Here is a 27431-nt window from a genome sequence, read left to right on the forward strand (position 1 = left end):
CAAATGTTCTGTAAGTATTCATTTTTTACAAGGCATTGTTCCAAGTACTTTGGAAGGCACAAAGTGGAAAATCTCTCCTCAAGGAACTTGTTGGTTCATCGGAGAATTTTGAGCAAGGAAAGTGTAGTGGTTACTTGTCTTGTTGCTGTGACCAAATACCTGACAAAGCAATTAAAGTAAAGAAGGGTTCATTTTGGTTGATAGCTTAAGAACATAGGCTATGTGGCAGAGAAGGAATGGTGGCAGGAATGTGAACCAGATGGCCACATTGGGTCAGCAGTCAAGAGGGACAGAAAGACAAATGCTGGTCAGCTCACTTTCTCTTTCTTATTCAATCTAAGGCCTCAGACCATAGTGTGGTGCTGCCTGCACTAGGGATGAGTTTAAACCCAATCATGTTGACAATAAATATTAACCATCATGGAATGGTTTCTAATCTTTGATATATATGTTCTGTTCACATCCAATAACTTCCTAAGTCATCCTCAGGTTTGTTATTAGACCAACTGAACTAATGGTTGTTGGTAGAGGCTGCTTGTTTATTCCCGGCCACCCAGAACTGAAGTAATTACACAGAAATTGTATTATTACAACACTGCTTGGCCTATTAGCTCACGCTTCTTATTGGCTAGCTCTTATATCTTACATTAACCCATTTCTTAACCCATGAAAAGTTCTAAGTTTTTAAAACATTTTAAATTCCATATTCTGTTAGTCTTTGAAAGATTTGAAGAATACCTGTCTAACTGAAATATATATATATAGAAAACCTAAATAACATAAGAAGCTTGACTACTATAAATGATTATCTATTAACTTATATTTCTTAATTATACAATACATTTCAAATGAGCTGCACATACACAATATCTTAATCAAGAGTGTATATATATATACATATATATACAGTAAGCTTAAATTTGTATCAATAGACCAAGATCTATACCATTGCAAAGTATTTATCTCTTTATAAACAATATTTGGGGATTTGGGCATAGTTCTCTCCGAAATGCTTCCTGCTTTTTGTTGGGCAAAGTAATTTTAGGGGTCTACAGAGACCTTTCAGGGGTCTTGGTCCATAAAATCACATTAGCCTGGAAGGAATCCACAGGTTCTCATCTTCTGTGGAAACAAAATCAGAACCTCTTTTCCAAAGCAACATATCCTTAAATCCAAATTTTGAAGCCAAGATACCTTTAAAATATATATGTTGGTTTGGCTTAGCAGCCTGTACAATGAAATGTCTCTCTGTACTTAGCTCAGTCACAGTCAAAAATTCAAAGAAAACACAGTAATAAACATAATTCAGATTCTCTGTGTATATTCCATCTTTATGTGGTGTATGTTTCTTTACTCCTTTAATCTATGACTGTCTGTACTCTGTCTCTTTAAAGTCTTTACTTTTTTCAAACTATTTACTTGGTTTTATAACTATTTATTCTCTCTCCCAAGCTTACATATATTTATTCAACACTGTGACCCATTTAGCGGTCTTTTCCATCTAAATTTGTCTTTATTGCATATTTGTAATCATTGAGCAGCATGGTAAGGACTAAGGCTGCTTTGCCTTTTGGCCCCATCCAGTCCAACATGGCAGAGGTCTGTTCACTGTTTCTGAGACTACTGGGTGGGGGCCAGTTGGCCCATGCTGCCCGAAAACCCCGTTCAAGTACTTGGCCTTCTAAAAGAGCCTGAATTTGTGCTGCCTGAACCAGGAAGCCACCATTTCTTATGCTGAGTCAGTAAGCCTTTTCTTAAAGGAACCTCAGCACTCCTGCTTGCCACCAGCAAACAGAGTCCATCTGAAAAAAATGCCAGCTACCAAGAAGCCATGCTTAACTCTGTTCTTTTGTGTCTATAATTTCTTTCTAAGCTTTCTCAGGTTTTATGTGAATGTAGCTGGCCCATGTTGGTGTGCCAATAATGATATTTCCACTTCATTAAAAAAGTTAACTGAAGACATCCATCATTCTATTTTTCTTCTCCTCAAGAATATTTGGTGGCAAAATGACTCAGTGGTTAGGAGAGATTACTGTTCTTTCAGAAGACTAGCGTTTAGTCCTTAAGCTTTCATGTCAGATAGCTTACAACCACTGTGACTCCAGCTCCTTTCTCTTCTGGCCTCTGTGGGTGTCCCACTAGCAGGCACAGGCACATACGCATACATAAAAATAAAAAATAACTCTTAAAAAAGAATATTTTTAAGAATATAATATTGCATATAGAATAAAGTTCTTGACATGGTGCCTCATTCAAGCCTTGTTGCTTGGTTTGAAATGTTCTTCCCTTTTAACTTTTAAATCTCTAACACATCCCATCTCATTCTGGGATCTTTTCCACTTGCTCACTAAGAGAATGGTGTTTTCTTTCAGTTTCTGTGTTTAGAGTTGGCATGGCTCAGTTGACATTTATCTTATGCTACTTTGATTTCTCTCTCTCTCTCCCCCTCTCTCATGTATGCATACATGCATATACCCATTCTTCCTCACCTACATTGCTAATTGTTTGAAGACAGGGCCTTAGCAGAATGCATTCCACAAAAGGTGCTTAATAAATGTTTGATGAAGAAGGCAAAGGAAGAGTTATGGGGCTGCAGGCAATAACAATGACTTTGAGAGCAGAGAGCTTAGTTAAAGAGGCCTTTTCAAAAGTGTGCAAAGGGTAATAAAGGACTCAATGTATTTGCAACTTGACTCAAATTCTCATTTTATACTAGAGAAACTTTAGGGAGATTGAAATGACAATAGGGCTTTGGGACTGCTGAAAATTTACATGGGGCTATAAGGAACAAGTTTGCTCTTCCCTAGTGATCTCAGATGCCACACCCATAAAGTCTCACCAACATGACTTCCTAGACGTGAACTGAGCAAGGACAACAATATACATGCCAAGGTGGATGGGGGAAAGACCATGAGGCCTCAACACTACACAAAGGCAGCTAAGGAATGCTAAAATTGGGAGAAATAATCTTCCCCATGGAAGTGCACACCGGTTGGTTATCTAATTCCAAATTGTGAACCCTGAAAAGTTATATACAAGTAGCATTATACATATATAGTTAGAATTATATATGTGTATATATATTACATATATGCATGTGACAACAATTAGTGAAGAAAGAAGCCATGAATTTGAAGGTGAGTAAGGAGGGGTATATGGAAGAGGTAGGAGGGAAGGGGGAAATTGTGATTATATAATAATATCAAAATTAAAATAAAAAGCTTTTTTTCAAAGAAGTTACTAAACCCAAGTAACTGTAATAACATTATTGATAAAAGATAGTAAATCAAAAGTGGAGAGTAGACATGGAGGTAAAATGAAAAGTTAATCTTTAGATATCATATATAGAACAGAGAACCAACTGGACGTATCACACAAGGAGTAAAAGATGCTTTGGGGGGAATTACCATTCCATTCTGTAGTAATAGGGGGCGCGGGGGCTGCATCCCCAACACCCCAGCAGCCGGCTTCGGCTAGCTTATGCCCCGAAATAATTACACGGAAACTGTATTCTTTTAAACACTGCTTTGGCCCATTTCTATCTAGCCTCTTCTAGGCTAATTCTCACATATTAATTTAGCCCATTTCTAATCATCTGTGTAGCACCGGTCTTACCGGGAATATTCTAGCCTAAGTCCATCCTGGGTCGGAGCTGGGGCATGGTGTGCGTCTTCCCTGGAGCAGGTAGCATGGCATCTCTCCTGCGTCTGCTGCGGAGAGGAGAGCTGTCGAGTCTGACCTCACTTCCTTTTCCTCCCGGCATTCTGTTCTGTTTACTCCTCCCACCTATCTCCTAACCAATGAGAGCCAAGCAGCTTCTTTTATTTTAACCAATGACCTTCCTCCATCACCATTCACTCCAACAGATACTGACATAGTGTGTACTATATACCATTCTCTATTCTGGAGATAGACAAAACACAGTCTCTGCCTCCAAACTTTATGATTAAGTGGTGAAGACGCTCTAATAAAATTGCAGTGATATGAAATAGTAAGCAGAATTACTGAATTATATGGAAAATATATGTAAATATAGGTGGGAACGTAATTGATTGTGCAGTTACCAGTGAGAAAAAGTTACAGAAGGGATGATTACTGAATTTGTCCTGATTACTGAGTTTGTCCTTGGAAGATAAATATAAGTTTATTCAATAAATGAGGATATGCCTTGTTAAATAAAAGTATAATCTCAGGAAAAATATAGGGCATACAAATTCATGGCCTTCTAAAAGAACAATAAGAAATCTGAAATGATTGAAGAAAAATGGATTTCAGAATGAAGATGGGTAGTGCAAAGGGGATAATGATTATCATAAAGCAAAGCATCAGGAACATACATGGTACACATACACACATGAAGATAAAACACTCATGCACATAAAATTTAAAAACCTTTAAGAAAAGAAATATAACACTATCCAGCAAGAACCAAGGAACTCTGTTCAGTTGGAGACTTCTCAGAAAGAAGAATCAGTTGTGTTTTTTTAAAAGGTGTGGTCCCTGGTAGATTGACCACGCTCCAGTGGATGGTCCCAGCCTAGTATTATGTGGGCAGTACAAATTGGACTTTGTGGGTTATTTTCTTTTTTTTAAGTTTTGAAGACAGGAAGCTAAAGAGGGTAGGAGTGGATCTGGGAGGAGTTAGGGGAAGTAGTTGAGGATGAATATGATCAAAACACACTATATGGAATTCTAAAATAATTATTAAAACCATTTAAAAATATCCAGCAGGGCTGACGGAGAGAGGAGATAGCAGGGCCCAGGGATGGATATTTTACTGAATTTGAAATATGTATAGGAATCTTTTGAAGAGAGCAAGAGACTGACAGTACAGCCCCTCCTCCCCAGCTAATACAGCAATCTAACTGCTTGGGTTTTGATGCTCTCAAGGAAATCATTGTCTATTTCTCAGCTTTCTAGAGCTCTGCTCAAGTGGTCCTTGAATAGACTCTTGGGATAATTGTACTTCTCTGTGTCACTGCTCTGTGTGCCACAGAAATGGAACTGAAACTTGCTTGCCAGCACCTGCCGATGTTCCTTCTCAACCAGCTCAGGCATTCATTTCAAAGAGCTCAATTTGAAATATGGTTTTGCCACTTAATTAGCATTGCGATCTGGAGCAAGCTAGTAAAATTCTCAAAGCCTTTGTTTCTGCATTTGTGAAGTGAAAGAAAAGAACAGCTTCTGTATTAAAAACTTATAATTATAATTTAATACATGAATTATTTTTCTGTGTAGTGTTTGGCATATAGATTGCTTCAAAGCAGTCAGATACTTGTTTCTTCTTTCCCCATTATATCTGGGGAGTCCCATGATCTCCTACATCCATTTTAGCACCGCATCTGGACTTCATTCCATCCATTATCAAGAGTATTAGAGAGGAAGAGAAGAAGAGATCTGTCCACAGAAAGACAATGAGTAGTGGCTGTTGATTCAACTCCCTCTTGACTTTGCGGCAGAGATATTTTGATGTAGACAGTATCTCAAAATAGGAAAAGTATTTAGATATTGGATAGAGTTTTTTCTCTAAGCCAAGAAATATGAGTAAAACATTATGACAGCTATGTGAAAAAGTATCTACACATTCATATGTTTCATGTGAAAATAGATCTGCACATTCTCATATTTAAAATCAGAAGGGAACGAGGAAAATGGAAAGCATTTTAAGCCCATAGAAATATGTTGTTGCATTGTAATCTTAATATTATTGTGCCTGTGGAAGAGGATCTTCTTCCCTTGAAACACATGCAACTTCTATCCTTCTTTTCGAAAGAACAGCAGGAGGACAGATGATTGAGTAAAGGGATTTGCACAGTGGAAATGACAGGCCTCCATCTCATCTGTCCTTCTGCCCAGCTTTCCATTAACCATCAGGACCTACCAGAGGCCTGGAGAGCTTCCTAACTGTGGTGCTTCAATACTCTTGCATCATTGATGTCATCATCTCTACCCTTCTTCTAGGAGTGGATCTTATTGAGGGAGGTCTGGAAGAAGTTGTGCATGTTTAGCCATCAGTCCGAACCTTTTAGATGCAGCAGGAGACCAAAGTAACAATCCCTTTCTAATACTTTGGCCTTTCTTGGCAGGTGAATACGGCTATGCATGAGGCAAAACTTATGGAAGAATGTGACGAGTTGGTAGAGATCATCCAGCAGAGGAAGCAAATGATTGCTGTCAAAATCAAAGAGACAAAGGTAAACCCCAGAGCTTCAGGGAGGCCAAACGCGCAGCTGGCCTTTTACAAAGCTCATTCCTGACTATTGCAGTTTGAAATTGAATCAGAAAATCAAAAAGAAATGAGATCATTGGGAGAGACACCAAGAAGTGTTTGCTGAGTCTGATAAAAAGTGATGGCAGCTCTGGGTGCTGCAAACATTCTCTACTTTGGCCTGGATGTTGGTTATGTGTGCACGCATGCACACGGATGATCATTTACTTAAGATTGAGGCATTTTGCTTTAGCATGTTTTCAGTTAAATGTTTTAACATTTATTTTGTGTGTATGGGTGTTTTGCCTGGGTGTATGTCTGTGTATCATGTGCATGCAGTGTCCTTGGAGGCCAAAAGAGGTCACGGGGTCTCTTGGGACTGGAGTTAAGGTCAGTTGTAGGCCAGCATGTGGATGTTAAGAATAGAACCCAGGTCTTCTGGAAAAGTAATCATTGTTCTTAACCACTAAGCCATCTTTCCAACCCCTTACCCTCCATATTTTAAGGTAATAAAAAGAAAGAAAGAATGGTAGAAACATGGGTTGGGATTACAGAAGAAATGTGACTGCCATCTTGGCAGCTTGGGCCTTACAAAAGGTGCTGGGAAACTATTGTGATTCTGTAGGGAGGATTCAATTTGATATGGTAGAGATGTGCATGGTAGATCAAAACATGATGATATTGATGCCAAGAAATCAAGTTTGCAGACATGCAATGATTTCTGGTATGAGTTCTAGAAGATGTAAATCAGGCTAGTGATAGAACATATGGAAAGGAAAAGCATAATTGCTAGAGAGAAAACAGCATCATTTAATTTATTAGATATAACAGAGAAAAGGAAAGAAAAGAATCAACGAACTGCAGATTTCTATGCAGGGAACTGAAGAGTAAGGGTTAAAGAGGTCAGACGAAAGTCTCCATGCAGCCTCTGTATGTTTTTAGACTTGTTAGCCTACTGGTAAATGATAGTGATTGAAAGCCCATGCTGTGGGTACAATGGGAAAAGTTGAAAGTACCTCATTTGATGACCAATACTTTGTGCCATGCTGGGTAGTTCCAGCTAACATAAACTGAAGTTTCCAAGAATACATTGTAGTAGGTGTAAAGATACTTAGAGAAATATATGCTTGGAAATATAACTTCTCATAAATAAAAATGAGGGAGTTTTATTAAATGTATGCAAAAATATATTGCCAAAATAAAATGTAACAATGGTGATCTCTAGGTGGTAGAATTTCTTTTTATATTTGTATTTAATTTTTTAAAAATTAGCATGCATTGCTTTTACAATCAGAACAATGTTGTAAATACAAAGAGGAGGTAGATAGTAGAGAAATGCCTGAATGCAAAGTAAGTAATCAAGTTATAGACTGGGCAAGAGACTTAGCAGCCAGGATGAGAAGGTGAACAGTTGATGTAGGGGCCATACGATATTAATAACCCTTACTTTTAGAATCACTGGGGCAGACCTCCTTCATGGTATTTTATTGCTTTTAATTAAGCACAGTATGTTGTATCTCATCTTTTCTCTTCCCAATCTTTTAAGGTTATGAAACTGAGAAAATTGGCACAGCAGGTTGCTAATTGCCGCCAGTGTCTTGAACGGTCAACAGTCCTCATCAACCAAGCTGAGCATATTCTGAAGGAAAATGACCAAGCCCGGTTTCTGCAATCTGCAAGAAATATCGCTGAAAGGTATATATGCTCCTTATATTCTTTTGAAATGCCTGCTCTTGTGAAAGGGGGCTGGCTTAAAGTCACTTAATTCTCTTCAGCCATTGTACAGTAGCAGCCTCCTGAAGATTTTTACCAGCTAGGTAAATAATTGAGCCTCAGTGATAAATTACCCTGCAGATATCTTGACCCCTTCCTCTGTCTTTGCAGTCCACCAGCTTTTTTTCTAAAATATTGTTTATGGTTTATTTAACTTTATTTTATGTGCATTGGTGTGAAGGTGTCAGATCCCCTGCAACTGGAGTTACAGACAGTTGTGAGCTGCCATGTGGGTGCTGGGAATTGAACCTGGGTCCTTTGGAAGAGCAGTTAGTACTCTTAACCACTGAGCCATCTCTCCAGCCCCCCACTGTTTTAATACACAGCCAAGTATAGGGCTACCTATTGCCTTAAGCTTCCTGCTAGGTCTTGAGCAATCTGTTATAGTTATGGTGTATGGAATAGAAACTCTGGATTGCATTGATAGGGTGTGCCTTTCCTCAGCCTATGTGCTTTTAAAAAAAATAAATCAAATTCGCTCCTACTTCCTTGACTTCAATTCCTTTCCTAGCCCCCACCCTGTTTTCCTTCCCTACTTCATATGTTCTCTTTTTTCCAAACCACTGAGTTCATTTATTGTTGTTGTCTGTATGAGCATAGGTGTATATACAGTTTTTAATGTTTGCATTTTGGTTTTTCTTGCACAAATTCCTTAGAATAGTAATTCTTGGGCTTTTGTTTAATCATTTAGTCCTTTGAAAATTAATGTCATGAACATTGCTCCAGAGTGTCAGAGAACTCTTGGATCATTAATAGTCTATCTATTGTCCCAGAGTCAATGCTCCTAAAGGAAATCATTGTCCAGTAAAGCCACCAATCCTTCAAGAGGTTACAGTAGATCATTAGGCCAGATATGATCTCCTTTACATATTTCACTCGCCTTCATTGAAGACTGGCTTTTAAAATCACGATCTTCCTCCCGTTGTTAGTGCCATCAATCTTGGTCAGTTCACTCAGACAACTAACCCATGTAATACTCTAACCACCTAGTCATCCACCTTCTCTGATACCTTCTCCAGAGACTCCCAACTTGGATTCTCTTTATCCAGTCGTGTCCTGAACCACATCTCATCCTCATCACTCAGAATCACACAATCATAAACTAAAGTATCACATTTTCTAACCACAACCTCTTTTTAAATTCAACTTTATTGAGACCTCTAACTCTTGACTCATAGATACACTTTCGTATTTTCTATGAGTGACCTCTTGTCTCTACTTTGTTCTACGCTTATTTGGGCTTTGCGGTTTATCACTTCAGCCACTCTCTCTTTTCCCAATTCTCCTTCCCATCGCCCAGTCTGACAAAATCCCAAACCTGAATCAGCCCACCTTTTCCCATGCCTGTATTTGACTTTCTGAATTTTGGTAGAGAAAAATCACACAACCAAGTATGCAGCACACTACTGAGCGTGCAGTACTAACTCTGTTACTATGGTCAGCTTCCTTTTCAATCCAGCTCCACAATGCTATTTCAAATCTTATTGTACTCACCCTAAATTTCAACACTGCTGTGTTTCTGCTCGTGCTTGCCAAATTATATAGATAATGTTAAGTATAAATGATAATGTTTAACTTCTCGTATCAAATTTCTAGACATAGTTATGTGCATATTCCTTACTTCCACCTTCCTTCTGGTTCTAATAAAAGACTTGTCTCCTCATTTGTGATTTGGCTATGTGCATCCTTATTTTTTATAGCTTCAATTTTCCACACAGTTGTTGGTTTCACATCCGCTTTTAGGCCCACTCATGTCTCCATAGCCTAAAACAAAATTTAAAAACCACAATTTTCTTCTACCTCATATTCCCCATAGTTGTCATTGTATTTCCCTTCTCTTTGAAGACAACTGCTTTCTATTTCCTCAGTCCTTATTTTCATTAAATGTTAAATCTTGTTTACAAAAAATGACACCTTGTATGTAGTTAGAATGTAAAATATAGCAAAATTATATTGCCAGAAACAGCACTCTCCTATTATCCAAAACATATAGGTTGTATTAATCCAGCAGCATTTATAATCAAATGTCTTTTAGCAGCTGTTGCTCCTTCCTCAGCTGTCAAACAATTCAAAGACAACATAATAACATACAGTATCCAGATTCTCTGTGTAGTTTCCATCTTTATGTGGCTTTATTTTGAACTCTATTTCTTTTATTTTTAGTTTTAGTTTTTGGTTTTTTTGAAACAGGGTTTCTCTGTGTATCTTTGGCTGTCCTGGAACTCACTATGTAGACCAGGCTGTCCTTGCACTCACAGAGACCCACCTGCCTCTGCCTCACAAGTACTGGTATTAAAGGTGTGTGCTACCACATCCAACTATTTTCTTTCTTTCTTTTTTTAAGTACTCTGTCCTTTTTTCTTTTCTCTCCCAAGCCTATGTATATTTTTAAAAACATACTCTAAACCATTTAGAGGTTTTTTTTTATCTGAATCTATCTTTACTGTATATCTCTCTTTTTCTGACCATATGAGTCTTTAATTTGCTAAGTGATATGGCCAGGTTGATGATTGGATCCACCGCATTCCTTAGCTTTCTGAGAGTCTAGCTTCATGGTGGAGTTACTGGAAGGAGCCATGTTTATTGCCACAACTCCATAGAGTTTCAAGATTCCTGCCACCACCAAGAAGCATGCTGTTGGCTATTTATAAACATATTTTAAGTGTTCGGTGGTGGGGCCTCTTAAAAGAACTGCAAGATTTTTGCAGCTAAAGCTGAGTCAGGAAGCCTCTCTTAAATGAGACGCGCTTGCCTCTAGCAAACAAAGCCCACCTGAGAAAATGCTGCTACCAAGAAACTATGCTCAACTCTGTTCTTTTATGTCTAGAATTACTTTCCAAGATCTCTCAGGTTTTATGTGGATGGAGTTGACCATGTTGGGCACCAGATGAAGATGGAAGTTATAAAAATAATCTCATACTAGAATTGAGTGTAATAAAGGGTTATTTATTTAGGGGTAGACTCAGAGATCACAATCCTCTGCACAAACAGGGAACAGAAACCGAATCCAGAAGCGGGGAGTGGGGTGGGGGGAGAATGCAAGCATGAGCTTTACATTGGCATTTATAGTATAAGAGGCCACACCCAAGTGGACTGGTATCTTAAAGGAGTTCCTACAGCACACATGAGCCCTAATACCTCCATTTTCTCAGTGTTCTCTTTTGTTGGTCTCTTATGTTCTTGAAAGTTTCGCTCCTATCGTGTACCTGATTTTATGAATCTATATATAAATCTAGAAACTACAAATGAGAGGAAAGCATATGATGCATTTTGAGACTGGTTTCATTTGCTTAATTGAACATCTGTAGTTGAATTCATTTTCCAACAAAGTAACTTCATTCTTCTTTTTGGCCCCCAAAATACATACATACATACATACATACATAATACACACACATATATAATACATACATACATACACATGTGCATACACATGTGCAAAGATATCATATTTTTCTTCATTATCCTATTGTTGGGCACCTAGATTGGTTCCATAACTAGACTATTATGAAACACTGATGTATAAGAAACTTTGTGATATGTTGACTTGGAGTCTTTGGGGTAATTATCCAGGAATGTTGTAGCTGGGTCATATGGTAGATCTATTTATCATTCTTGAACAGCCTTCATACTGATTTTTATAACTAGTTTACATTTCCACTAGCAGTATATAAGGGTTTCCTTTTATCCATATCCTGGCCAGAATTTATTATTTTTTAAATGATTATCACTCTGACTTGGATAAGATGCAATCACAATGCAGGATTTATTTGCATTTTCTGATGGTTACTGAAGCTGAACATTTTTTTATGATTGTTGTTCACTTGCATTTTATCTTTCTATTTTGGGGTTTGATCTGTGTGTATGCATGCATGCATGTGTGTATGAAGGTGCACGTGTTTTCCCATGCACATTTGTATGTGTGTGCATGTGGTGAGCAGGGGACAACCTTAGGTGCCATTACTCAGTCTTCATCCATTTTGTCTTTTGAGATATGTTCTCTCACTGGCATAGAATTCACCAAATAGGCTAGCTGGACAATGAGCCTTGGGTATCTACGAATCTGCCTTCCCAACACTGGAATTATAAGTATAACCTACCATATCGTGCTATTTTTCACATGGGTTCTGAGGATTGAACTCAGGTCCTCATGCATCCACAGTAAGCACTTTACCAACTGATCTATCACCCAAGATAGATCTTTTGAGATCTATTCATGTCATTAACACATTTATTGATTGCATTGTTTGATGTATTGCTGTTTGGTGTGTTTTTATATAGTCTAGATATTAATCCTCTGACAGATATAAAGCTAGCAAAAGTTTTTTTCCTATTCTGTTGGCTGTCTCATCAATCAACTATTTCCTTTGCTAGATAATGTTTTTAGTTTCATGAGGTCACATTTCTCCTTCATTCACATTATTTCTTTAGTGACTGGTCAAGTTGTACTACAGAGTCATAGTAACTAGAATAGCTAGTTAAAATGATCCCTGACTCAAAGACAGAAGCATACATTGATAAAATTAGAATAGAAAACCTACATGTAAACTCATACAGCTATTGCCACCTGATTTTTTTTAAAGATACCAAGAATACATATTGGAGGGGAGAAAATAGTCTCTTCAACAATTGGTGACGGGAAAAAATGAGCATTCACTTGTATATGAATGAAGCTAGACCCTCACCTCTCACCCTGCACAATTATTAGCTCCAAATAGATGAAATATCTTAATGTGAGACCTGAGATATTAAAACTGTTACAGGAAATAAGCAGGAGAAACAATTCCAGATATGAGCAAGGATACAATTTTTTGTCTCTTTGAGGCAGGGTCTCAATTTTAGCTATTTTTACATGGAACTTACTCTGTCATGTACACTGTCATCAAACTCTGAACAATACTCCTGCCTCAGCCTCCTCAGTGCTAAGAATATAGGCATGAAATTATTAATTCTTTCCTAATCTTCTGTTCATCATTCTATTAAAATTGAACTTTCGACATTTGAACAAAAATTTACAAGAGACCTTCCCTTTTAAAGCATTCTATTAATTCATTGCATTTTGAGCATATTACCCTCTCCCCCAACTTTTCTCATATTCACCTCCACCTCTTTAGCTACAATTTCACATTCTTTCATTTTGTTAATCCATCATGTACAGTTTGTACTACTCAGCTACTCTTAGATGTGAGTCCTGCCCGGTTGACAGATCAGGGGGGTTCACCATTAAAGAAACTGACACCCCCTCTCTATCAAATGCTATCAAATGCAAATAGCTCCTCAGCTAGGGGAGGAACTCCATGCTCATCTTTCCTCCTCCAACTGAGATTTTGTCTGCATTAAACTAGTACACGTTTTGTGCATGCTGTCAGCATTGTGAGTTCATATGTGCAATAACAGCCTGGTTGTGTCCAGAAAACAGCCTCATTGAAGTCCTTCATTACCTCTGACTCCTAAGATTTGTATGCTCCTTTTCCTTGAAGATCCATGAGCCTGGAGGAGAGGAACATGATACAGGCATCCTAAATGGAATGAACACATGTAGTCTCTTATTCTTTGCATGTTGACTGTGTGTGGGTCTCTCTATTGATTGCTATCTACTGTAAGAAAATGCCATATGGAAACCTACAGCAGAATATATATTATATATACATATATACATTATATATATATATAGAGAGAGAGAGAGAGAAGCGATAGAAAAAGTTTAAGTGAAGGTACCCTATGATAGGGGATTGACACCCCAAACATAGGCTAACACATAAAAAAAAAAAACTCAGTGAGAAGGATAATTCTTTGTGATTCATTGTTTCGGGCCTCTGCTAGGACCGGTGTATTACTTTCAGTACTTTCCTGAATACCTGGTAAACTTTTGACTTCCCTTTTAAGTTTCAGTTCTGAAAGATGTTGGGAAGCTATGAGGGGGCGGGGGCAATTTGTTGCTTGGTGAACTTTGCTGTAGGATTATAAAACAGAGTGCCAGCTTTTTATTGTTGGATCTCAGCTGTCAGTAACTGTAGGTGTTTCTTTTGGATCTGTTTCCCTTGGAATGAATCCTGAACCCTCCTGCTTTTGGTGGGCAGGGTATATGGGGTGGGACAGGCTTATAGACCTTGCTGTCAGCATTCTATGGGCCAAGCAGGGAATAAGACTGAGAAATCACACACACACACACACACACACACACACACACACACACACACACACTTTTTTTTTTTTGTAAAACGTCAAAACTCTGCCAAAGTAAACCTCACATCTCCTGCCAGGCTGCGAAAAGGGCAGGCTGAGTAGATCTGTGGCTCTTGCTATTCTTCATGCAAACTTTCGTCTTTGTGTCACTAAGCCAGCTTGCTGCTGTTGGCTTCCTAATCCAGCGTTCTCTGGTCTGTTGTTGGTTACTGCACATCTGTCCCGTTCCAGTTCCAAACATTTGTTGACAGTCTCTTCGTTGCTGGCATCTCTTTGCTTCATTCTCTTTGTCTTTGTAGGTTTAGACCATTTTTAATTCTTTTTCCTTCCAGTGGGATTTTAGGAAAGCAGAGATGAGATATGTGTTTCAACCACTATATTTAACTGTCCTTCCTCCGCAGGCCTCTGAAATGTTTTCTCCCATCTTAACATTATTGAAAGTGTTCGTTTCAAGGTCACCAAAAGAAGACCTTGTTGCTAAATATAAGACTTGCTCCTTTGTTTCATCTTTCCCTTTCATCTTATTGGCATCTCAGTCGCATGTGTCCCTACTGACTGTGTTTACCTGAAATCCCTCTGTTTTGTCTCTCATAAAAATTCCCATTACCTATCCACTTTTCTTTTCTTTGCTTTCTTTTTCTTTTCCTTTCTTTTTTGACATTGAGAGCAGCTTTTCCTTGATCTCTTTCCTTAACGATATTGTTCTTGCTGATTCAATATTATGAAAGTCTCTTCTCCCGGCACAGTTTTCCTTACAAATTCATTAGCTTTTAAGGTTTCTATTACCATTTAATTATGATCAAATGCTATGTTGATGATACCCAAATCTCTATGTAAATTTTTTCATGGGCTTAAATGTATGGAATAGATGGCTATCTCTGTGATGCCATCCGAGAATCATCCTCACAATATAAATATCTTTTTCTCTGGTCTCTCATGGACTCTGAAATTCATCCCTATTCTTATTCATTGTATTGTATTAATATATTATAACCACATAAAATGAAATATTAGCTGGGAGATATATACCTCTCCAACATTTTCTGTATTATCTTGTATAATGATCAAGGTCTTGAGAGATTGCAATGAGATGCTAATGTATAAACACAGAAACAGAGACCACAGAAAGATCCAACACCCCATATTGTCACTTGTAACACATTTCTAGCTTTCCAGCCACCACTAATATTTAGGAATATAGTATTGTAATTTTGAAATAATTGTATTACTTCACAAATGTAAAATAATACTGTATATACTCCATTAAAGCTGCTGCTTGAAATAAGATTTCACAAACTTTCTCTCATATCATTAAAAACTATTTTTGGATAGCTTATGGCATTTCATATATATATAAAATATATTACAATACTTAATTTGGTCTCCGATGTTAGAAAATTAAGTTATATGTGGTATGTTGAGTGCATTGTGGTTATCATTACATGAATCTCAGTTATTCGCTTTGTAGGAATTTTATTAAGGGGACCAATGAGATGGTTCAAAAGTTAAGAGCGCTTTCTGTGTAATCATGAAAACTAGAGTTAAGATCCCACCACCCGGGCTGAAGAGCCCATCACCTGCACTAGAGAGATGGCTCAGAGGTTAAGAGCACTGGCTGCTCTTCCAGAGGTCCTGAGTTCAATTCCCGGCAACCATATGGTGGCTCACAGCCATCTATAATGAGATCTGGTGCCCTCTTCTGCCCTGCAGGAATATATAAAATAAATAAATCTTTAAAAAAAACGATCCCACCACCCATACAAGATAACTTCCCTGCCCTACCCATGCCTATAACCCCAACTTTGAGGGGTACAGATTCAGGAGGATTTCTGGAATTGTCTGGCTTCCAGTATTTATGAAAAACGTGGGCTCTAGGTTTGGGAAGTCTCACAGGAATAAGTGGATAGTGACAGATGAGGACTCCACACCCTCTTCTGGTCTCTGCCTGTATGCATAGTCTCACACACTTGTGCACACATGTGCACACACACACACAAAAAGATGACTAAATCTTTTAAAATATGTATGAAGTAGAACTAGTGTCAACAAATATTTCATCATCAACTGTTTTGATATGCAGTGTTCCCCTCCCACATAACTATTTCCGTTTCAATAAGATATGTGCATCAGCACTGAGATACAGCTCCACACTGTTATCCTCAGCAGCCTGTGGAGTTCTGACCCCTTAGAGACCTTGATCCAGACCAAACTGGGATTCATGGATTTGATGTAGAGAAGAATTTCAAAACCAGCCAGTGTGATGAAGCAGAGTTGGAAAGTGCATTAAGCACAAGGGTTAGGAGAAAGAGGCACCCATGGAAACAAAGACACACCTAAGAGTGTGAACTTGGCCTCCCCTAAGAGTTACAGAGAATTAAATGCCCATGTATGGATGTGAACTCCTCAAGGGTTAGGAGAAAGAGGCACCCATGGAAACAAAGACACACCTAAGAGTGTGAACTTGGCCTCCCCTAAGAGTTACAGAGAATTAAATACCCATGTATGGATGTGAACTCCTCAAGGGAGCCACAGAAAATAAGACATGCACAGAGTATAAGAAAGAGTCATGGAAAATTAGGCATACCAAAGTTGTGGATGTGGGCTCCACAAGGGAGGCACATAACTAACGGCCTTGGCATTAACCGTATATACCCTTGTGTTAGCCCTCAAGTTACAGCTTAAAAGGTTGCTAGCTAAGAAACCTTAGCGCCTTTTGCTGCCCTCTTTCTCTCTTTTGAGAATTGAGATTATATGGTGACTCTGGAGATGCCTTGTATTGAGTTCTAACCTGATGGGTTAAGCCAGAAGATACTGTGGTCTTACAAGGGGCTTAGTACAAGCCTTTTCTCTCTAAATGGGATTTCTGGTGAGATTAGAGAAAAATACAGCTTTACAGCTGAAAAGGGAGAAACTTAAGCAGTTATTAATTGTGCTAAAATTCTTTCTTCATTTCTGGCAAGAGGCTTCAGATTTCTGGGTGAGAGGCCCCGTTTTTCTCATGCCCCCCAATTTTCCGTCTTTTTATCTTGCTTCATGTAGGCATTGTTTAGTACAGACATAAAAGTTCTTATATTATCTTGCTTGTAATCTAAATGCTTTCCCGTCTTAATTTACATTTCTTCAGTTTCTCATGTATTTGGATTTTCTGTGGCAGGATCTTGCCATGTAGCCTGGCCTGGGACTCATGATCTTGCTGCCTCAACATCCTGAGTTCTGGGATTCCAGGTGTGTGCTGACATGCCCTGCTGTGTGCTTGCCCTTTAAAGTCTTCTTGGCTGTTTCGTTCCATAGGGCACTGTTATTATTGCTGCTGTTATTTTTGCCTAGTCCTGGCTGACCTAGAACTCCCTTCGTAGTCCAGTCTGACCTCAAAGCCTAGAAATCCTCTTGAGTTCTGGGATTACAGGTATTCACCACCACATCTGGCTTGTTTTCATGGTGCTGTTGGTTTATTTTTAATTAAGTAATGTATGTATCTATTTATTATCCATTCACTTATTGATGTCCCTCTTTGTGGGTATGTGTGTGAATCCACATGTGTGAGATCAGAAAACAACTTAGGAAAGTTGATTCTCTCCTTTCACAGTGAGAGTTCTGGAGATCAAACTCGGGCAGTCAGGCTTGGTGACAGACACCTGTACCCATTGACCATCACACTGGTCCCATGTTTTCATGGTTTTTCAATCAATTTTTCAGGTGTGTGTGTGTGTGTGTGTGTGTGTGTGTGTGTGTGTGTGTGTGTGTGCAGTATTAGAGAACTGAAGCCAGGGATTTTTGACTGCTTAGTAAATAAATCCTCCACTCCCTTTTCCGTTCTGTTCCCACTCCTGAGCCTGTCACAGCCAGTGGTCTCTGGCAGGAGACACAGCCCTACACTGTCCCCTCCCTGCAGCAGCCTGAGGGGTTCTTTTCCGAGACCGCCACTGGAGTGATGACAAGGAATCTCGGGCTGAGTCAGCTGGGAGCAGAATTGGAGTGTCTTAGGCAGACCGTTTCACATCGATTTGAACCTGAGTGTAAATAGAAAGAAAGGTGCTCGGGAAAAGGATACAGCACAGCCAAGAGCATGAGTTTGGGCTTCCCAAGAAAGCATCCCCCTTGAATGCCTTAGCAGTGCCTGAATATAAAATGTTACAGTCTTTTGAAATTATATAGCTTGAAGTCTTTCAAAAGAAACACCTCTACTCTGCCTCTTTCTTCTTTTTGATAAGTGAAATAATGGAATGGCTCTGTAGGAGCCTTGGGTAAGATTGCAACCTGATGAGGCAAAACCAGGGGTTCTGCAGGTTACACAAGGGTCTTAAGACATGCCTTTTATTGTGAATAGGCTAAGTTATTGTGAGATTTCATAACAGTTGAAGGCTTATAGCAGAGACCCCCTTAATTTTCCTGCCCTGTTATTCTGCCTCATTAATACTTCACTTACTGCTTATTCCTAGGGGACTTTAAGATCCCATTGACTTCCCTCCCCTACAGCTTTAAAACTGTTCTTAAAGCATAAATGCAGGGTGGCCTCAAACTCACAGAGATCCGCCTACCTCTGCATCCTAAGTGCTGGGATTAAAGGCGTGCAGAAGGAGAGGAAGGGAGGGGAGCAGAGAAAAATATATAACTCAATAAAAACAATTTAAAAAATATAAATGTGGGCGCTGGGGATTTAGCTCAGTGGTAGAGCGCATACCTAGCAAGCACAAGGCCCTGGGTTCGGGCCACAGCTCTGAAAAAAAGCCATAGATGTATGCACATCACTCCTCTATCTAAATTGCTCCAGTGGCTTCTATTATTCTTACGTTAAAGGTTTAAGATAAAAACAAAGAAGATAATGCCTTACATGATTTTGCCTCATTCTCTACCCTTTAATCTTTGCTAAGTATTCATAATGTAGTCATGGCTTAAAAGTAACTTCCAGCCAGGCATGGTGGTGGCGCATGCCTTTAATTCCAGCACTTGAAAGGCAGAGGCAGGCAGTTCTCCTGGGCTACAGAGCTAGTTCCAGGACAACCAGGGCTGTTACACAGAGAAACCCTGTCTCAAAAAAAAAACAAAAAACAGAACAAAACAAACAAAACAGCACCACCACCAACAAAATACACACATACAGAACAATAAAACAAAAAGTAACTTCTTCTGGGGATAGTTGTCTTTGTATTGTTAATCTCTCATTTCTTAATACTGTCATGCAGTGTATTCCAGAAACATCTACATTCTCAGAAATAGTCAAGAGGTATTGTTTGTAGACATGCAGCAGAGTATATATATTTGCTCAATTCCTCATGTCCTTACAAATGGCTCAGCATAAAAATTTCTGTTCTGATTTTCCTCTACTCCATGCCTCTTCTGTCTGCTAGAATCTGCATAGTGTTTCCAAGATAATGACTGTTTCCTTCTATCTTGCCATTTGTATGCACAAGGACCTTCAGTTCCTCTCACTCAGAAGATCTGATCCAGAACTGAAACCTGACGATTTTTGTAAAAGTTCCTTCAGATAAGTCTGATTAATCATCAGATCATAAGAATTGCTGACATACATAAAATGTACACATAAAGTTAGCAATAAATAAATGGTTATGGAAACAGAGTTTAGAATCAAATGGATATGGGTTCAATTAAATTTTGACTTTTTACTATTGTGTGTGATTTTGGCAGCTTACTTAGCTTTTAAATGTGCATGCTTCCTCACTTACAAAATGGAAATAACATCTACTACATAACATTGTGGTAGGGAGAAAATTAGATAATTTATGTAAATTTTCATTTTTTATGCACTTAGTGTATATACATATATATATATAGCATGAATATATATACTCTCTATATTAAGCATTCCATAAATGGTAGCATCATATTGTCACTGTAAGCCATTCAGTCGCTCATTCAGCATGTATTTTATTCCCTATGTATCTAACATTGTTTTAGGAACTATAGAAGAAGATATAACAGTACAAAACTGGATCCTTATTGCTGGGTTTCTTAAAAGTAGTTGGGGAGATGAGCCCAAGGATTTAACCCTGTTGGCAGAGTGTTTGCCTGGCACTCACAAAGTCATGGGTTGAACCCCAGCATGTCCTAAATTGAACATGGTGGCACATGCCCATCTTCCCAACCCTCAGAAGATAGAAGCAGGAGAATCAGGAGTTCAAGGTTATTCTTAGCTGTGTAGCAAGTTCAAGACTATTCTGGGATACATGAAACCCTATCATAAAGAAACAAACAAACAAATAAGTGAGAAAGAAGATAAGAATTAGTTTGGGACATAACATTATCACAGTATTATGACATCAGAATAATATAATGAAATATAAATATTGTAAAAGAGAAAATAATAAATAGTATTAGTGGGAAGGCATTCATCCAGCATGATGGTTTGTAAATTAGCATGAAAAAAATGTAGAAAAACAATCTTAAACTGTTCTCACTAAGCCAGCAGAGGACTACTTTGATGCTGTCTGCCAGATGGAAAATGATGCAGAGGGGAAAAAATCCTGTATTTACTTCTCAAAATTAAGACAGAATGGAGGAGTGTGTTTGAGGGGTGAACATATGTGTATAAATATGGTTTAACTCTTAATTGATTCCTTACGATTAAAATTGAAACTGTTTCCATTGGAAAGGCAGAAATGTGGTATTTTCACTTACAAGTGATTTATTTTTACCTCGTTAAACCAGAAATCAAACATTAGATGAAGGTTCCAAGCCTATTTTGATGTATATTGATGTATTTTTTTTTCTTTTCAGGGTCGCTATGGCAACTGCATCTTCTCAAGTTCTGATTCCAGACATTAATTTTAATGATGCTTTTGAAAACTTTGCTTTAGATTTTTCTAGAGAAAAGAAACTATTGGAGGGGCTAGACTACTTAACAGGTGTGAATGTACTGTGCTTTCCTTCCCATTTTATTTAATTGTCTTTCTGTACCCTTTTAGTCTAAAATAATCTGAAAAGGAAAAGATTTACTGTGAGAGTTTTTACATAAACCTTTACATAGCACATGCATCTTTTCAGAAAAGATCAGGTATGTTCAGGGTGGTACAGTTTTAGCCCACATGTACCTTTATAGAAACAATATCTTTTGGTTCATGTTACATAAAAGAAAAGCGGATGTCTTGGGGGAGGGGCTGTGGCTCATTGACAAAGATCTTGACCAGTATTTCATATGGTTCAGTCCTGGGTAGCAACAGAAAGAGGAGTTTTATCAAAACAAATTTGTCAAATTTGTTTCTTATTAAGTATCATATTACTTCCCTGAGCTGTTAGGACTCAGGATTAGTCTTCCAGACAAATTTTTCATGTACCAAATTGGTGTCAGAAGTGACAGTCTACGTTTGTTAAGCTGATTGGAATAAAGACTAAAAATACCCGTGAAGAATACAAAGAAAGTAAAGGATGAAACCAGCTTGTTAAGAATGCTGGCTACCTTCAGGATTACTCAATGGTCATTTCTTGAGAAAAATCTACACACAATAACCTTGTTTGTAGCTATATTGTTATGATACCAATGCGGCTATTACTTGTTATCTATTTTATTCCAGACACTATATATTAATTTTGTATTATTTTTTTCATAACAAATCTATATGGTAATGCCCATTTTACAGTGGGAAATTCTTATTAATTAGCATTTAAATACTGGCAAATGTCTCCGAAAAGATTATTTTGAAATAAAAATAGGTTGAAATCCAAGTAACAAGAAAAAACTATTTTGCTTTGCTAACTACATACGTGCTTTCCCAGGCACTTTAGAAAGGTGGAGAAGGCATTGCAATTACTTAGTCTTACATATTTGCCAAAAGTGGCTGGGGAAGGCTTGAGGTCTCAGTACAGAGCTTCAGTCTGCATGATTCTTGTCAAAGTTTGTTTATTAAGACACTTTCTCCAGAGCGGAGGGTGTTGCTCAGTAGTACTGTGCTTGTCTATCAGGGGCTTAAGCCCGAAGACTGGAAAAAATAATACAGTAACAAAAATTCCTACCTCTTCTGAAGAGACAAGGTATTTCCTTACCAGTTTCTTTATGTTTTTTTCAGCCCCAAACCCACCATCTATCCGAGAAGAACTTTGTACCGCCTCCCATGACACCATTACAGTCCACTGGATCTCGGACGATGAGTTCAGCATCAGCTCCTATGAGCTTCAGTACACCATATTCACTGGCCAGGCTAACTTCATCAGTAAGTCATGGTGTAGTTGGGGCCTGTGGCCAGAGATAAGGAAATGTAAGGAAGCAGTAAGCTGCTCAAGATTGGCCGGTGCGCCACGAGGCAAGTGTTTGCAAGACATGTGAGGTTGTTTAGTATAGACTTTCATAGACAGTGTAAGCTCCCAGGATATTGTAAAACATTACTGGTGGCTGATAAGCTGGTTGTGTATTTTCTTGCTGGGTAGTCACTGGGATAAGTCATTATGGTTTATGTGATCCTTAGCCTTTTCTAAATCCATACCACTCCATTGATCCAAAGTGCTGTTCAATATATGTTCCTGGGTAGCTGTAAATCACTCCATTCCACATGTGTGAACCTCTCTCTCTCCCTCTCTCTCTCTGCATCTTCTTCCATTTCATTATCATGATCAAATTATGTTCAAAGACCATTACTTCCTTTCATTACCTATTTGTGTCTATGAACATGTAGATCAGTTTTCTGCCCCTGCCATTCTTCTCTTTACTACTTCTGCATTTCCACAAATAATTCCAGTAAATATAAAAACGTGACAGGGCCAGATCAGTGGTTCATGCTGATAATCCCAACGTGGAGGAGGTTAAAGCAATAGAATTGCAATTTCAAGACCCGTGTCAAAAAGCAAACAAAAAGCAGTATCCGTGGATCATAGTTAAAGATGTTCCAAAGGCTACTCTTCAGCCTACCTGTTAACATGATTTCACCTTCTGCTGAACTGGAGCTAAACCGGGCACAGCAGGAACTTAACTGATTGACACTTAGTAGGCATTGAACAGAAAGGTCCCCTCAGTTTACTGGAGGGAGGAGGCTAGGGGGAGAGAAAGCAATGGAAACTGTAATGAGTCTTTTTCTGTCCTTCCAGACAACTCCCAAATAATGGCATGGAGACTTGTTATTAATTATGAACGCTTGGCCTTTAGCTTACTTGTTTTCAACTAGCTTTTACAACTTAAATTAGCCCATATTTTATTAATCTGCATTCTATCATGTGGCATTACCTCACTTCCATCTTGCACCTTCTGTTTCCTCTCCACTTCTCCTGGAGTCTCCCATGCCTTTATTATCTCTTCTTCCTTTCTCTCTCTGCCCAGAAGTCCCACCTCTACCTCTTGCCTCCTTGAGCTCTTTACTAAGCCAATCGCAACAATATATCTTCACACAGTGTACAAATATCCCACAACAGGAAACAAAACAGAATCAAAGCTGAATCCAAGCAGTTGCATTTGCAAAGCTGCACATTAATATTTTCTTTGACTTTGCACTTTGCGTTTATGTTCTTCTTCACAGACCAACATGAATAGACTCTTCCTTCACATAAACCCTCCTTATGGGCTTTCTTTTCTTATTTGGAGATAATTCATGGGCAGAATTCTGTTTTGTGACAGAACTAGGAAGGAGAGATAAGGGGATATTTGGGAATAAAACATTAAAAAATACTTGCCTCATGAAGTTCCAGCCTAAGGCACTTGGTTCATGTGGCCATATGTTTCTGGGCATCTCTTCAGATTATGAAGTCATAGGCTGTAAGACCTTACTATACGTCTCCTCTTCCAGTTCACTCTATAAGTTCTGGAAGCCCATGTCAAAGATAGGAACTGTCCTTTCCCTTCCTGATAGAGGAAGAACAATTATCTCCCAGAAACTGAGAACAGGTCTGAGAACTGACAAGCCTAAAAACTGTCTCCTCTGGTTTCAAAGCCAGAGTCCTTTGTAAATGAAGGCCTAAAGGAGTTTCTGCTAGTGCTACTAATGCTAAGGTTAATAGCATCTTAGAAGTCTAATCTTCCCTTTTACCGGACAAGTAGATGTCTCTGCTTGAATGTTGCTAATAAGGGCATGCTCATTTTCATGAAAACAGTCCATTTGATTTTTGAGCAGCTATACATTATTTCCAATACTTCCTTGGAAGAAGCCTGTTTCTCTTGGTAAATAATAAGGACAGAAGTAAAGCCATGTGTGCACTCTGCTTTGCCGTCCTCACACTCTCATTTAGTCCTCAAGTGCTCTTCTAAAAGAGATTATATTGATTCCAATTTTATATGTGAAGAAATTGGTGCTCAGGTTAAGTGAGTTTCCCAGGGACACAGAACTCCAAAATGGTGGGACAAGATCGGAACCTGTGACTGCCAGACATCAAGCTTGATGCTCCTTGATTAATCATTTTGTGCCTCATTAAGAAAATTATTCCATCTTGACCATAACAGTTCTTCAGGCATTTGGGGTAGCTCATATGTAACTACTAACGTTACGTTTTTATGACTCGGCATCTTTGGTTCTTTTGATGCTCCTAGTACAATGTGCTCTTCAGACCCTTTCCCAGCATAGCATTCTTTTGATGGGCAATCTTCTTTCGGTTAAGTGCTCTTCAAATGTGCTTTGTGTCAAAAGTGAACATAAGTACTCCAAACGTGGTTTGACTTCCCCAAAGGGTAGATGAATTATGTCTTTTTTTTCCTCCTCTGAGACAGGGTCTCTTGTAGTTCAGGCTGGCCTTGAATTTACTGTGTAGCAGAGAGTGACTTTGAACTTCTGACTCTTCTGTCAGCACTGCCTGAGTGCTAGGATTATAGGAATTTACTACCACATTTGGTTTTATGTAGAGCTGGAGAAGGAATCTAGGGCTTTTCTTCATACTGGACAAGCATCTACCAATGCAGGTGTGGCCCCAGTCAATGGGGTATGTTTCTTGTGCATAAGTTGCTTCCCTCCTGTTCTGTACCTTTTTGGCAGCCGCATTGACTACCAAATGTTCCCAAGCATAAACTTAACGAGAGTCCTATGTATGATAATTTCTATCCCCACTCAACTCAAACTCAACACCTTTGAATTTATGCCTATTACGTCTTGTCTTGTTACCCTTGACTCTGTATCCCATCATGCCCAGATCCTCCTAGATCTGTTTTCTACTTTTCAGTACATTTGATTTTCCTCTCAGCCTGACATCTGTGCTTTCATACATTGGCAGAAAAGTTCAGTAGGATAGGCGCAAGACCCTTGCTGCGAAAATTTAAATGGCAATGAGTAATTTTTTTTACATGAGTCCTCCCTTTGTAGCCCTAGCTGGCCTGGAACTCACTGTATGGACAAGACTGGTCTTGAACTCAGAGATTCCCTTTTCTCTGCCCCCTAGGTACTGAGATTAAAGGCAATAGGCAACCATTTTACTCAAAAGAACTATTAATGAAGACTCAGCGCTCCAGTCCTATCAGTCAGGCCTGCCCCTGTTGAGTGAACACAAGTGCTGAGAGCTACTTTCTCTTGAGACATTCTTCACATTGTCATTATCTAGAAATCCCTTCCTTGCTCACTTGCTTGCTTCCTTGCTGCCCCCTTTTTCTTCTCCTCTCCCCTTCTTTTTTTTTGAGGCAGGAACCCTGGTTAACCTGGGGTTCATAGCAATTCTCCTACCTCAGACTCCCAGAGTAGTTATGTCGAAAGAGGTAGCTCTCCCTCCTTCTTAACTTATCCCCTTTATTTTGAGCTCTCCTACGACTTCTTCTAAGATTTAAATGATCACAGACAATAAGTTTTCAGGCCATACTCTGAGGTGAATGAGAATTCCAACAAGTGTTTGTCTTCCTGGATACTCTGTTATCTTTCTAGTTCAGTGATTTTTGTATTACAAAGACTTGGACATAACCTCTGTCTGGTCAGGCAGTCTGGAGCACGTGGCCACAAAGCTAGAACTTCAGCTCTTTATCTTTCCACCGATTTAGCCGTCTCCACCACACATGTGCGCATGTCCTGTTGCTTAAATTTTCCTATTTTGGCACTTCCCTTTGAATAAGGGGTGTGCTTTCATTACCACAATTTACTTGTAGGTCCCATCACACCAAGTCTTACTGAAAACCACACAATCGTATATTTAGCTTTATAAACTCAGGAATGGTAGGTAGCGAGGGAGACAGTGCAGAGGGTAACGTGTCAACAGCTGAGTTCAGTCCCTGGCCCCTGTGTAAACACATCTCAGCCCAGTAGCACAGCTGCAATGCCGGCGCTAGGGAGGTAGAAATGGGTAGATCCCTGAGGCTTGCTGGCCAGACAGACAGCCTACTGAATTAGTTCCAAGGCAGTGAGAGGCTGTCTCAGACAAAAAGATAGACCGTGCATGAGGATTGACACCCAGGCTTGTCTTCTGGCTTTTCTTTCTGGCCTACACACACACACACACACACACACACGCACACACATGCACACACACACACGCACACACATGCACACACATACGCATACACATACACATGCATGCACACACATACGCATACACATACACACACACATGCACACACATACACACACACGCATACACATGCACACACATGCACACACATACACACACGCATACACACACACACATGTTCGTGCACACAAACAAAATAGGAATGATTTCAAAATTTAAAAAAATTGCAATGCTAACACAAAGAACACCCTGTACTTCTTACCCGTATTGGCATGCGATTGATATTTTACTTTGTTATCTGTTCCATTGACTCTATATTTTCTGAATCATTTGAGAGTAAATTTGCATCCATCACTTCTTTTCACCCCCTAAATTCTTCAATGTAGATTTCCCAAAAGGAAATGCTCTTTACACTTGATTGTCTTTGTATTTGACAATTTCATACATGTAAACAGATTATTGTGATTGCTCTTACTCACACCCTCTTTTAGTTCACATCTCTGTCCACTCCCTTCATCCTGATGAGGGCCTTTCCCAGAATCCTAACTTTTGGTTTTGTTTTGCGATCCATTTCGTTTAACAAGAGACGTCTGTATGACCATTAGATTGGAATTGTTCATCTAAACCCTGTGCGGGCATTAGCAAGTATATACTTTAAGGCAGTGATTACCTCTCTCCCTGAATCTGTCAATATCGAATAGTTTATTAGCGAAGGCTAAGGTTCCTGAACCTTTCCTCCATTCAGGTCTGACTGGTGATAGGCCCATCCTTTTGTTGTTTTGTTTTTTGGATTTTTTATTTATTTATGTTTATTTTGTGCATATGAACCTATGCATGTGCACCATCCCTGCTGTTCCTGAAGCCAGAAGAAGGCAGGAAATCCCCTAGATCTGCTGTTACAAACAGTTAGGAG

General features: G+C 38.9%; 1 protein-coding gene across 3 annotated transcripts in view; it reads left to right on the forward strand.

Moving 5' to 3' along the window:
* Mid2 (midline 2) overlaps positions 1 to 27431 on the forward strand; it is a 101102-nt gene that overhangs the window by 61680 nt on the left and 11991 nt on the right. For 2 of the 3 annotated variants that reach the window (XM_075957181.1, XM_075957180.1), the window contains exons 4-7: positions 6087 to 6194; positions 7755 to 7903; positions 20903 to 21030; positions 22189 to 22422. In XM_075957181.1, coding sequence (XP_075813296.1) covers positions 6087 to 6194; positions 7755 to 7903; positions 20903 to 21030; positions 22189 to 22422 — 619 coding nt within the window. The remainder of the gene's footprint in view (positions 1 to 6086; positions 6195 to 7754; positions 7904 to 20902; positions 21031 to 22188; positions 22423 to 27431) is intronic. The other variant, XM_075957182.1, reaches the window with a different exon arrangement.

This window comes from Microtus pennsylvanicus, chromosome X (assembly GCF_037038515.1).
Source record: "Microtus pennsylvanicus isolate mMicPen1 chromosome X, mMicPen1.hap1, whole genome shotgun sequence".
NCBI lineage: Eukaryota > Metazoa > Chordata > Mammalia > Rodentia > Cricetidae > Microtus > Microtus pennsylvanicus.